This window comes from Amphibalanus amphitrite, unplaced genomic scaffold (assembly GCF_019059575.1).
Source record: "Amphibalanus amphitrite isolate SeventyFive unplaced genomic scaffold, NRLGWU_Aamphi_draft 001418F_arrow, whole genome shotgun sequence".
NCBI lineage: Eukaryota > Metazoa > Arthropoda > Thecostraca > Balanomorpha > Balanidae > Amphibalanus > Amphibalanus amphitrite.
This window is the reverse complement of record NW_024882911.1, coordinates 101,891-115,402: the sequence shown is the minus strand read 5'-3', so window position 1 is coordinate 115,402 and position 13,512 is coordinate 101,891. Positions and strand designations below refer to the sequence as shown.

General features: G+C 46.8%; 1 protein-coding gene and 1 long non-coding RNA gene across 2 annotated transcripts; one reads left to right on the top strand and one right to left on the bottom strand.

Moving 5' to 3' along the window:
* Window positions 1–4,167: 4,167 nt before the first annotated feature.
* LOC122372913 (transmembrane protein 26-like) lies at window positions 4,168–11,746 on the top strand. Its single transcript, XM_043350593.1, has 7 exons — window positions 4,168–4,452; window positions 5,643–5,787; window positions 6,111–6,207; window positions 6,622–6,756; window positions 9,274–9,466; window positions 9,938–10,070; window positions 10,601–11,746. Exons 1-7 carry the CDS (start codon window positions 4,259–4,261, stop codon window positions 11,603–11,605), a joined length of 1,902 nt encoding a protein of 633 aa, XP_043206528.1. The 5' UTR covers window positions 4,168–4,258; the 3' UTR covers window positions 11,606–11,746.
* LOC122372914 lies at window positions 4,374–7,114 on the bottom strand. The gene is made up of 3 exons (XR_006254949.1): window positions 6,985–7,114; window positions 4,861–4,914; window positions 4,374–4,422 (listed from the first exon to the last, which is right to left on the bottom strand). It is a non-coding gene; the product is annotated as an uncharacterized LOC122372914 (long non-coding RNA).
* Window positions 11,747–13,512: the final 1,766 nt, after the last annotated feature.

Sequence of the window (13,512 nt, the reverse complement as noted above, 5' to 3'; positions counted from 1 at the left end):
CAAAAGTACGTATCGCAGAAGTACGTACAGTATAAAGTACGTATGGACAAAAGTACGTCAGGGACAAAAGTACGTATCGCAGAAGTACGTACTGCATAAAGTACGTATGGACAAAAGTACGTCAGGGACAAAAGTACGTATCGCAGAAGTACGTAGGGTATAAAGTACGTATGGACAAAAGTACGTCACGGACAAAAGTACGTCACGGACAAAAGTACGTATAGCTAATGTACGTAGGGTAAAAAGTACGTCACGGACAAAAGTACGTCACGTACAAAAGCCTACGTATAGCAAATGTATGTAGTATGTACGTAGGGTATAAAGTATGGCAGCCTTGGGCAAGACGCCCCAGACAATTTATTTTGCTACATAGGTACCTACTTTTGTCTCACATCACCTGGAAGGCCAAATTTGTGCTCAATGTTTTTTTACTTCTTTGGACATTTTATTTTAAATTCCACCCCTCAAATTCATTCACTTATGATCAGACTCCCAGCTAGGAAGTGCTTTGTGAAGCAATGGGGCATTTTGCCCCAACCCCAGGGCAAAACGCCCCACGGCCTGAGGCAAGAAGCCCCATACACTAGATTAACCTTCGCGGGCCCGGGGGGGGGGCGTTTTTCGCCACCCCCCCTGGCGAATATTTGCGATAGCTCCCGAACGCTTGGAGATAGGAAAGCGAAACTTTCAGTACCTTTCTCCCATCAATTTGACATCTTCTGAAGTAAAATATTTGGACCTAGCCCCATTATTGACGTCACAAAGTCGATTTTTCTAGACCCCTGCACGGCCAACTTCGGTGTCACAGACGCGAACTTCAAATAGCTGCTAAAAATAGAGTTTTAGAGGTAAAGACAAATTACGAGCACGGTTGTGTAGCGTTTAACCTAGAAAAATACAAAAATAGTTTTAGTGACCTGAGGTCAGAGGTCAGGTAACGACCCCGAGCTGTGGTTTTAGTTTTTCGCAAATAACTTCGACAAAAATGGTCCTAGAGCTACGGCAGTGGTACCATCGCATTTGCCTTGTCAAGCCGCGTCGAATATTTTGTTTGGAAAAGGGCAAGTTTTATGTTGACCTCATGTGACCTCGAATGACCTTTGGTTGACCTTGACACATCAAAGTCGTTTAAGATGGATTCGTACCCGCTGATCACGAATCTGGCATCTATTTTCCTCTAAGCCGTTATTTAGACCCTCCGGATGGCAAAATTGTCTTATTTATTATTACTAACTTGAATCAGTGAAATTGCCTCTAGCAAGGACTCTCTTCTGTGACCTTGACCTTTGAGCAGCCTTGTATCGTAAGATGAACCACAAATAGGGACCTGATAAGCCTCAAAACATTTCAAAACATCTTTGAAGTTGACACGCAAGATGTATGAAAATGTGCAAAGTTTGAGAGGTCAATTTTGAGCATGACCTTGACCTTGACCTTTGATGTTGAGCACATTTTCGGAATTCTCAGCTTCTCTTCTTTCGTTTGACATCCAATTTTGCCGGTTTTATGCATCCTGCCGTCCTCTAGAACGCTCACTTTGAGATCACTACACATGTGCCGGTTTTTGCCTTTGACCTTGACCTCTGACCTTGAAAATTGACCTGAGGTCAAAAATTTTGGGTGCCTTAGAATCGTCTCGTAAGGACCTTTCGTTTGGTGTCGCTTTTGTTTGCGTAGCTCCCTTATTTACGGAGTTAGACAGGGGGCGAAAAACGCCCCTCGCCGGGCTGCGGTGGTTGGAATTACCCCCCGGGCCCGGCCGGGTTAACAGAAGAGAGGATCTTTCCCCAGAACCCTGCCAGTTCCGAGAAACATCGGTGAGGCGTTTTACCTCGGCGGGGCGACTTGCCCCGGTCTACCCTACGTGTGGACAAAAGTACGTCACGGACAAAAGTACGTATAGCAAATGTACGTACTACGTAGGGTATTAAGTACGTACCCCACCCTTGGGTTAAGTTGATCAATGTGTAATACCTTTCTTATTCTTTATTTAATGAACATTTGTTACAAGGCATAGCAAAATTTCTCGAATAGTAAATGGGCGAAATGGACAAATCTATATTATTTGGTATATGAATTTATCATGAGTTCCCTGTAGTATGGCAACAGAGCAGCAATAAAGAAAAAGTGGCTCAACTTACACTACTATACCCTACTTCTAGCATACGTACTTAATACACTACGTACTTTGGCATACGAACCGTACGTACTTTGGCATACGAACCGTACGTACTTTGGCATACGTACTTTTTACACTACGTACTTTTGCATACGAACATTTGCGTACGTACTTTTGGCATACGTACTTTATACACTACGTACTTTTGCATACGTACTTTTGCGTACGAACATTTGCGTACGTACTTTTGTCATACGCACTTTATACACTACGTATTTTTGCATACGAACTTTTGCGTACGAACATTTGCGTACGTACTTTTGTCATACGTACATTTTACACTTCGTACTTTTGCATACGTACTTTTGCGTACGAACATTTGCGTACGTACTTTTGGCATACGTACTTTATGCACTACGTACTTTTTCATACGTACTTTTGCGTACGAACATTTGCGTACGTACTTTTGACATACGTACTTTATGCACTACGTACTTTTGCATACGTACTTTTGCGTACGAACATTTGCGTACGTACTTTTGGCATACGAACTTTATCGCCTACGTATATTTGCGTACGAACATTTGCATACGTACTTTTGTCCTACGTACTTTAGCGATACGTACTTTAGTCCTAAAATCTAACATTTTACAGTTTGTCGATTTTTATATCAACAAATATATCAACTGTGAACATGTTATGGTAATATTGATATATATGGTATAGTAAAGCCACGATCATAGGTTGTCGATGGCCTTTTGAGTCTAACACGAATTTCGGGATTGAACAGCTCCCGCAAGCGCTAGCTGAACCGCATTCATTGCAAGTTTCGATAAGAATCCAATTTCCGTCAGTTACCATTGAGTGAGTTAAATTTAACATGGTGAAGCCAGTGCTGCCTTTAAGGACGACAACCGCTCCCTCATCCCAGTTTCCTTTGTGCCTCCCGGTAGCTGGCTTCGGCTCAAAGGCGAAACTAAATCATTCCGTTCACGAAAGGTCAGCTTGCAATTTGCAGCGCGAGCATCGCGGGCCGGCCAGGCGGAGGGAGGGCAGAATGACCCCACAGAGGGAATTTGACCAGATGTTTGTCCAGTCACCGGAGCGGCAGACCGGGGACAGCGCGCAGATTGGCCCCGTAAAGGTCACTGTGCTCAGTGGGAGCTAACTCAACATGACCACCTCTATGACCGACAGTTTTTACAGGTCAGCAAGCCAAATGAGCCTGTAAATCATTTATGGCAGAACTTGCCTGAGTTCTGCCATACTAAGTAGTAGGTACAATACAGGGTACAATACAAACTAAGTAGGTACAATACAGCCTAGCTTTGAATGTGCAACTCACTATGGGATCTACATAGTCTATATTTTTTCTCGAAATAAAGTTGTTTAAAACTCTACAGATTCCAATTCCTCTACAGACACTAACCGGTCTTTCAAAGTAAAGCCTCATCATTACGTTTTGAAACACTGCAACCAATAACCCAATCAAAGCATCTCATTTCGCAACTTTTCCGGTTCCCCCACACCATTCCCCACATTCCTTCACAAACCTCAGCCACAATCCCACCTCCCCGAGGAGTGGTGTCGATGACGTCACGACCCGACGATCACAATTCCTCCCTTGTCCCGACTCCCACCCCTCCCGGCTCCTCGGCTCACCTGTGTGGTAAGCTCTGCCCGGCTCTCCCCCAAACACTTCTCGCTACGATAACAAGCGGTCTCAGTCAGGCTCGCGGCGGTCCCGCTGCGGAGGCACGTAAATAATGGCGACCCGGACCCTCGGGCAATTCTGGGTCAGTGCGGCTCCGAGGCCCGGTGGTGGCGATTGCTGGAAAGCAGCGATGGGATTGTGGTTCGGGTGACGATCTGTGTCCAGAGTGTTGATAGAGAAATGCGAGACGACTCAGTGACGAAAAGGGTGCCACTCAGGTGTCATTAGGTGACATTTTAGTGTCATCAGGTGCGGATACATTGTCACCAAGTGTCGTCATTTGACACACACCAATTTTGACACGTGCAACTTGAGCAGCAGCGTGTGACGAGCCTTAGCAGTGAAGCAGAGGTGTGCACTGTGCAGTGTAGCAGGTGTGCCCCTCCCCTCCTGTGTCATCCCCACTGAAGTCATCGGAGTGCGCTATGGCGTGTCTGAGCATGGTGAAGGCGGTGCTGGCGCGAGGCCTGTTCGTCGTCCACTCGTTCATCACCGTCTGGAAGGTGGTGGACGTCAAGGGCGGCAACACGTCCTACTGGTTCCTGCTGACCGCCGTGCTGCTGCTCATCTTCGAGGGCATGGTGTCAGTCTGTGGCAGATCGGGCAAGGAGCTCAAATGGTAAGCAGTTTTAAACCGCGCATGACCATGGGGAATTTTCCATAACATGGGTGACTGGGGGGGGGGGGGGGCTCTACAGACTCCCCCTCTTACAGACTCCCCCTCTTATCTCCGACACTAATTCATCACTTCACTCTATTTCACAGCATTGGATATAAAGCGATTCAAAATCACATTATCATAAAGCGACTGCGCTGAAATAGCATGAATAGCAAATAAATGGATTAGCATGTTATAAGGGAAAATGGACGATCGATGTTAGCAACCTAGCAAACGCAACCATTTCATTTCTTTTTTTAAAGTAAATTCATAAGTACATACCTAACCGCTCCGAAATTCCAAAGGATTCAGTTGCCAGTCAGTTCAGCTGAAGAGCTACGCCTGCATTATATTATCATGTACGCTTACCTAGGAAAGCTTACGAGGAAACTTGGCCGCTGATAATGCTATTGCGTCGACCCTCTGGAATTGAGGCGGGAGCAACTTCAGCACGTCGCCACAGGGGGATAGTTCAGACGCCGGAAATGTCAGCGACTTCTTTAACCTAACTTAATGCGCGGGTGGTATGGTAGATGGTTTTATATCAAGGTATAATGTGCAGTGTGCACTGTGCACCGTAATCACATAATGCGATTTTTGCACTTTGCGAATAATGCTGAATGGGAAAAGAAGATTTGAAGGAATAAAGGCACTGTAAAATATTGCTTCACTAAATAAAAGAATGCGTGTGTTTTCACGTGCATCTTCATCAATGAATTTCAGCACCATACATTATTTATGACGAATAATGGCCGTTTTCACGACGGGCTATCCGGCGAGTGCACCTAATTTGACCAAATCTGCACCGAATCTCTTTTACAGCAAATATCTTTATTTTATGAATTTATTTCAGTGCTTTAATCGCTGATACTCTCTGATAATATGACAAAGCAGGCATATCAGCAATTAGTGCAACCCTAGCTGATAGCTACTAAGAGACACACTGGACCCAATTTGACCAAATCTGCACCTAATCTGCACCAGATGTGCACCAAATGTGAACCAGATGGCCGTCGTGAAAACGGCTCTTATCTTCGTTGGTTTCCAAATGACAGCTGATGCTCCCAATCATAAGCGTGCAAATGTTCCATTAACATCTGGCCTTGCACATGTTGATGCATAATGAGGTAGGTATTTATTTTATTCGGCAGGTTTTGTCCGAGCGTGTTTCTGTACCTATGCTCCATCGTGCCGCCGCTCTGGATCCTAGAGCTGGATCTCGCCAAAGAGAAGTGGTCAACCAAAAGAAACACAACCGCCGTCTCCGTGGAGAAGCTCTCACAGATATTGGACTTCGTAAGGAAAACAACAGCGTGCAGCCAAAATGCTGCTCCAACTTTTGATTATGATAATTTTAGTGCGTTGTACTAAAGAAGCAGAGCTCGAGCATATGTTACGACGATTTTCTTTCCAAAGTTAATCACTACAGTAAAGCTTTGTAGACAGCCAGTGAATAATACATCTACTATTAAATTCATTCAAAATTGATTCAATTCTTTGATAATCTTAGGCCTTTAGCAAAACATTGCATTTTAGGTTCAACAGAAGGCAAATTGCATCTTACTACTGTCTACAAGCCTCAAACCGATTTTCTTCTAATATTTTGTCTCTACCCTCAGGAAATAGCTATTTACCTGCCTCGCCAGCAGTGGGCTGAGGTCTTGGAACAGCTGCTCCTTGTCTTTCTAATTGTCGGCCGCTGGTTGTTACCAAAGGGTAAGAGTTCATTTGTGGTAGAACTGCACCAAATGAAGCAATAAGACACAATGGCGTTGCAGCTGTGAATCATATGACCAAGTTTGCTTTCAGGATATTGTACTCGTAGATTGTTCTGTTTGATGTTCTATGTTGCAGCCTAGTTGTTAGTTTCTCAAACCCCACTTCAGTGAAATAATGCATAACGTAATCGAGCCAAGTTCTATACCAATCGGTGTCTTATTATGACATTTTACCGTTGGGACGCATTCGATACATTGTAAACAAACTTTTCATATTGTGCCTCAGTAGGTGCCTAGTTTATTCTCTGAACTGTGTGTTTGATATTCAATGCTCCTTTTTAGCTCACGGATGCACATGTAACTTACTTTGATACCCCATGATCCTCTGTTCCGTGCTTTGTTGTTTTTCCAGGGGAGCTGTCTCGAGAACAGCTGTCTCAACTACTGCTCGCCTACCTGGGTCTCTCAGCCGACATCATTGAGTTGTTTGAGGCATTCGACTGGCAAGAGGTCATCGAAAATACCGAGCTCACCTACATTATTTTGGGCAAGTGAGCGGGAAGTTCTAGATTCTTGTTTGTATGTATTGTATGACTCAGATAATACGATTTATAGTGCACAACGCACATTGTACATATTATGGTGTACATAAAGGCTCGCAACTATGTTTTGATATTTTATACCATTTGAACAGATGTGATCTGAGCTTTTAAAAACAACACCACTGTTCAAACATAACACTCTACGAAATCTCAGTATCGGCAAATGCTCTTACCTGCTAAGTGCTGCATCACACGCTTTCGAACACGTTCCGTGCGCTACGTCCGCTCATCCGCGCCGAATTTGCCTCCATCCGTTTCCTGGCGACGGCTGCTGCCGTGGAGGCGGCCAGCGCGTCGCACGATATTTATCGCCGGCGCGTGCCGGGCACGAGGGGCTCTCTGTCTTCCCGTCTGCACAGGAGGTGTCCTACAGTATAAAGAGGGTCAGCAGTACAAGAGAACAACATGTTTATCTTGTATGCTTTTTTAAACTCGGTATTATTAGGTAATAAAAGTAACATCATTTGAAATCATTGCCAAACAAACACCAGCTAAAAGCGAACGATAATGCTTTTTGGGCTCTCCTAATACATACAATACCCAACAAATACATACAATACCCAACACCATTCACCACCGGCTGGTGCGACAGAACCGGCTGAGCTTATCCCACATGTGAGAAGCTTGCCCCGAAAGGACAGGCACGCAAGAGGAGCGTGCTTTAGGATCTTATTGGAGCTGCCCTCACCGAATGCGTGGGGTGGGTCGACCTTCTCGGCCCAAATGTGTGAGGATGATCCAGGACGGAGGTGATGAAAAAAGCACAGCGGACAACTGAACCCTTATTTTGGGCCATTTCGAAATAGTCTTTCCATTCAAACTTTGTGAAGTATTTAGCTCTATTTCCCAAGGGTTTTCAGTTTAGCTTTCACAGGACTCACATTTCTCAGTATCTATGGTCTAATGGTCTGAACCTTCTCTGAATTCTCTGTTGGAGCTGGTGCTCAGCTTTTACGGAGTTTCCAGTTTAACCTCCGCGGGGCTGATTGGCATGTCGATGTGTCAGCTCAGGCGGAGGTGGCCAACTTTACGAACACTCTGGGGTATATAGGCCAAGCGGTGCGTGAGCGCCAAGTTACGACACCGGCGACCCTACTGACGGCCGATCGTTCGGTGAAGACATGATGCGCGGTAAAAATCAGCTACGTAGACGGAACTCTTCCTAAGCTGATCGTACAAGGAAAACTCTTGCTGATTTCTGCGAGGTGTGCGTTTGGTTTTCTTTACACTTTTAACAAGCGCCAATTTTTATATGCCTGTGTATGAAGCAGGCTGGTGCCATGTGCGAACAATTCAAGTAATGGAAGTTGGAACCCATGAGTACTGTCCACTGATCTCACCTAATATAGGCTGTATATAATACGCTACATTGATAAAAATATTGCAGACGTTTTCACTGCTAAACTACGCGCATTTCTGGAACCAAATAATGCACAGCCAGGATTGGTTCGTGCAGCGAAAAACAGCAACAAAAGTCAGACGTTCTGATTGTGTCCAATATTCCGGCACGATGCAATCGATGTTTTACCTTACCCTGGAAGACTTAATCTTAATGCAGCCGTGTATCAGTCCCGCCTGTGCCTGCGGCGTGATCCTGAATTTAGGCTCGTGGGCGCTGGGAAGAGTAGGGGAGGGGAGGAGACAGAGGAGGGGAGAGGGGGGAGGTGGGCTCAGCTGCCCACTGGCGGCCCGGGCCCGCATGGAACGGCAATATCCATCGTGGAACAATCATTCTGCATACGTAATGACCGGAATTGGCTCACGCTCCTCGCTCGGCCAAACTGTTCTATTTTCGAAGTAGCACCATTCCAGATAATAAGGTTACGTTTTGTGTTCGGACAATGCTATACCACAACTGTCATTACAACGATAATTTACAGAAGCGACTTAAAATTGAACTTTCTCTAATTACCGGAATGTTCATATGCATTCTTCAGCAAGTCGCATGACTGATCTCACATTCGGTAATTGTTGCTTACTTCTCGATGCGATGGATGTCAAAGCACATATAATATTTTGCATACAATGATAACCTAACGTAGCTTAGCCTAGCCAATAGCCATTGCTGTCAGCTCTTCGGTGCGATTGGGTCCAAGGGTCACGATAATATCACGTCTTTTTATACTTTGAAATTGCATATATCAACCTCACAGTCCTCACATCGTTGCAGAGAACGACCCTTGGTAGTTGCCCCTAAATATTATCGCTACACTGAGGTACCCGCCCAGTGCCCACAGCCCATGATAGATAATAGTGCCCCTATCAAGTTGAGAATAATCCTGGACATTCCTTCCATCCACCACTATACATACTGCAGGCCTGTGGTGTGTTGTATGCTATTATGCTTGCTTTATTTCCCCGGCTAAAGCAGACATCCGCCCGTGGTTGGCCTGCCATGCTGCTCATTTCCATCTGCCGCTGGTCATAGTTTTTCTACTATTCCATTTATCCCCCTTCTGCAGGTATCTGGTCGTGGTCTCTGCTGCAATTCACCCTGGTCCTGACGGCGTCTCGCGGCCGGAAGCCCCGTCTCGGGATGGATTCTCCGCGATCCAGTTCGCGTGAGGGTCCCACCTGTGAGGACTGGGCCGACATGGACATTATCGCCATTGTCTGCACGGTGCTGCTGCAGGACGGACCCTTCCTGCTGCTCAGGTAAGGAGAGGAGGACGGGCCGTTCCGGCTGCCCAAATGGGAAAAGGAACGAGACGAACCCTTCCTGCTGCTCAGGTGGACAGAAGGACGGGACGGATCTATCAAGGTGTGGTCACTGCTGATAGGTCCTGGTGCTTACATTGGTGGAGGGACGGATAGTTCATGCTGCTCAAGAGAGGAGAGGGACGGACCCTGGCCTTTGAGGAAGGGGAGGGATGGACCCTTCCGGCTGCTTAGGCGGGAAGAGGTGTGGGGAAGGTGTGTGAAAGGGAAAGAAAACGAACAGAGCATCTGACGTTCAAGTGGAAAAAGATAGAAAGTGCCATTCCTGCTTCTCATATGGCCAAGAGAAGAGGAGGACGGGCGAGAGAAATGGCAGATCAATGAAAGTTATCAGTGAATAATGAATACTTTCGTGAAAGCATTCATGAATCCTTTTAACATTGACATTCAAACCTCTCGTTGTTTCAGGTTGGTGTTGATTTTCCGGTACAAGGTGGTGTCTTACATGAACATATTTTTCACATGTAAGAACAGCTTGGTGACCAGTCTCCAGCTGTACCGGCTCTTCGTCCTGTGCTGCGAACGGCAAGATCTCCGTCGGGTAAGAAATGGAGAGTCCGTTACTTTATCATCAAGCTGCCCCATCGAGTAACAATAATTGTCGAACGAGTTTTCTTATTTATCTAAAGCTGTTCATCAAACACCCATGGAAAATTGACAACCCCATGTGCTCATTACTTTTATCAATAACAGCATTTTAGTGTAACAAATGATTGATATTTTTTTTTACAGTGAATATCATTTTTAGTGCCTAGAAAACTATTCGGCTTTTACAGAGTGCCCCGGACAAAGAAGACTCGCTAGAAACGCGTCTCTCTTCCTCCCTCCCCCTCTCTTCCTTCCTCTCTCTCTCTCTCTCTCTCTCTCTCTCTCTCTCTCTCTCTCTCTCTCTCTCTCTCTCTCTCTCTCTCTCTCTCTCTCTCTCTCTCTCTCTCTCTCTCTCTCTCTCTCTCTCCTCTCTCTCTCTCTCTCTCTCTCTCTCTCTCTCTCTCTCTCTCTCTCTCTCTCTCTCTCTCTCTCTCTTCCTCTCCTCTCTCTCTCTCAAATGCTAAAAGATGCCGTTTTTTACAGAGTGCCTCGGAGGATGACTGGGAGAGCGGCTCTCTCTCCATCACCGAATCAGAAGCAGCTCACAGTTCCGTCCGCCCTGAGAGTCCCGGTTCAGCCACGGTGACCGAGGTATCCTACGAGCCTCCGCCCTCCGTCCGACGTCGACGCTCCTCGCTACTGCCGAGTCGCCGCAAATACTCGGGAAGAGACACCCCTTCTACCACTGCCGAGTCGACGCTCTCCCGGAGGCAGCTGCGCCGGCGACAGCGGCTGCTGCAGCTGGCAGCTCGACAGACAGCTCGCGGCTCCACCAGGCGTCGCGAAGGCTCCACAGAGGGTCGGGGGAACGTACAGGTGGATGCGGTCGCTGGAAGACGCGGTCGAGAGGTGGGAGCGCTTCCTGCGGGCCTGAGTTCCAGTGAGAGTGAGTTAGATGTGCTTCGCCGTGCTGCGCCGGTTGAGACGGATGATTCGGAGGGCCACCACACCTCTAGATCACTGAGTTTCCAGTGTCTTCGTGAGCTGGAGCACCTGCACTGGAGCGCTACATCGAGAACAGAACGAAACGGTGGTGAGATCAACTGCAGCAGGCGAAAAGCAAGGCCCGAAACGCTGCCGGGACTCAGTCGCCTGATTCAAGAAGAAGCACTTGTGCACCACAATAACCCACAATCACCCACTTCGGTGAAGTCAGTTTCGTTCAGGCATGCACCGGCAGCAATCATAGCGCCACCTAGAATACATGTTGAGCCCCCAAGCCGGAGGATGTCTATAGAGGTCGCGCCGAACACTTTTAGTGGCCGTGGATCGACCAGACGAGATGGGTCTTCCAGTTGGCGGTCGACAGACGGTGCTACGGGCGGCAGAGCGCCGTCGCCGATGGGCAGGATGAATCTCTTGCGTGTGCTGTCCAAATCCATTTCGCCTGTGAATGGTGGTAGCAGCGGCAGACAGAGGGAGGAAGCGGGGAGGACAGAGGGTGGGAGGCACCGCTCGCGGAGAAAGAGACAGGAGAGCTATGTTTGATTTAGGTCCATGACTTAGGTTATAACGATAGGTAATATGCCTTCAATGTCGATGGCGCAAGAAGAGAAATGTTTTGAAATCAGTGTTGTTTTTCTGGAACAATTGTTTTGCTAAATAAACTGCTGACGAATACCCGATATGAGCAGTTTTCTGGAATAAAATCACCAATATCATCACAACGGTTGTGTTCTTAAATTCGTGATGCCGTCAGCAGAACAACCGATTACACTTCCATAAGAAAAAGTCCAATAAAAATGGTGCATTAACGACAGTTGTGACGCTCTTCAGACGACGCTAGTATTCGAATGATATATAGTTTCCAGTTTCCTCTTCGGTCAAGGTCGAGAGAAACTTGAGAAAAGTACCGATTAAGGACAGGACTTGGAGGATAAGCAAATGCACCACGATTTAGGTTATCAACTATTGACAGAGGCTCATAATAAAAAACAACAGCAACAATAGTACCAAAATCAACAACAGCAACAACAACAACAGTACCTAAGAATAATAATTTGGGGCTCATGTTTTCTCCTCAGCCCACGACGTAGGGGAAATACATAAGGAGTTAGTGACGAAGCTAAAAAATATATGCACTGTAATAGCAATGGAGGATACAGCTAACGGCGCAGCCGTCTATAAACAGTGCAATTGAAGGTCATCAGGTCGCTGAGCCGACGCTCTTGGGCCACTTCGGAGCTCGTTATAGGCAGCAGATGAGGATTACCTGCGGTCGGAGTCAGGGATCACGCTACCACCACGTGGGGGTGGGCAGTGGGGCGAGCAGTACCACTGACTAGTCCCTTGCCTATCCTGGTAAGCTGAACCTCTCGTATACCGTTCTCTATAACAGCCTTTCCTGGAACAGCGATGTCTGGCCGCGCTCTGAAAATAAGCGCACTGAGGTATATGCTTGCCTACTTATTACCGTGCACTAAAACAAACCAGGGCCCTGTCGACAAATCAACACTCGCCGGACCTATTGGTTCTATATACATACGCGTACATACGCGCCGGTCGAGGGGGGAAGGGTACGACCCCCCTCGCCGTTTTGCCCCTGGCGGAGCTAGCGCGTCACGGAAAAAACGAGCGTGTGCGCCGTTACTAGACGCAGTGATTGGTTTGTCACCGGTCAACCGGTGACACTCACTGCGTTTGAGTGCCCAAACCAGTAAGTGCAGGCCAGGGACCCCATTTTGGCTATCTCAGCTCAAAACTAATGTTAAGGTGGGATGGTCACTTTAACCCTCGCCCGCACATGGGGGGGGGGGGTTGCCACCCCCCAGGTAGTCTTTCTGCTCTGCACTCAACATTTTTAGAGCTAGAAGCATGATGTTTCGTATAGCTGCTCTTCTATCCTTTCTTGATGTTCACTGAAAATTTGAAGTTTCTGTGGTTTTTGGTTTCGGAGATATGACCTTGTTTTTCAGGTCATGTCATGACCCAAAGGGCCAATTCTCAACATCTTGCGTTGGTCTTGTGAGCTTTTGACACCTTGATTTCGGCCTTTTTTGCCAGTCTTACCTCCCACCTATCATGGAGCATGTTGTTCGACGATGTACAGATGTCAAGGTCAGGGTCAAGGTCAACCTAGGTCATCTAAGATAATTGCGTTTTAGGCAAGCGGAATTTATTTTTTTGTGAATATTTTTGACTGCATTTTTGGTAAAAGCTTCTCAGATCATGATTTCATGTAATATGGACACATAAACAATCGGTGCACACATCAGTATACAAACAGACGCACACAGACATACAAACACATATAATTGACCTTGACCTAACTTGACCTGAAATGACCTCAGCAGCAAAATTCTGGTCTGGTAGTGTGACTAAGAGGTTCTAGCTGGCTTGCATGGTGTGTCGTTTCGGGAACTAGCGAATGAAGTTTAGTACCGCCGTTCACCGGT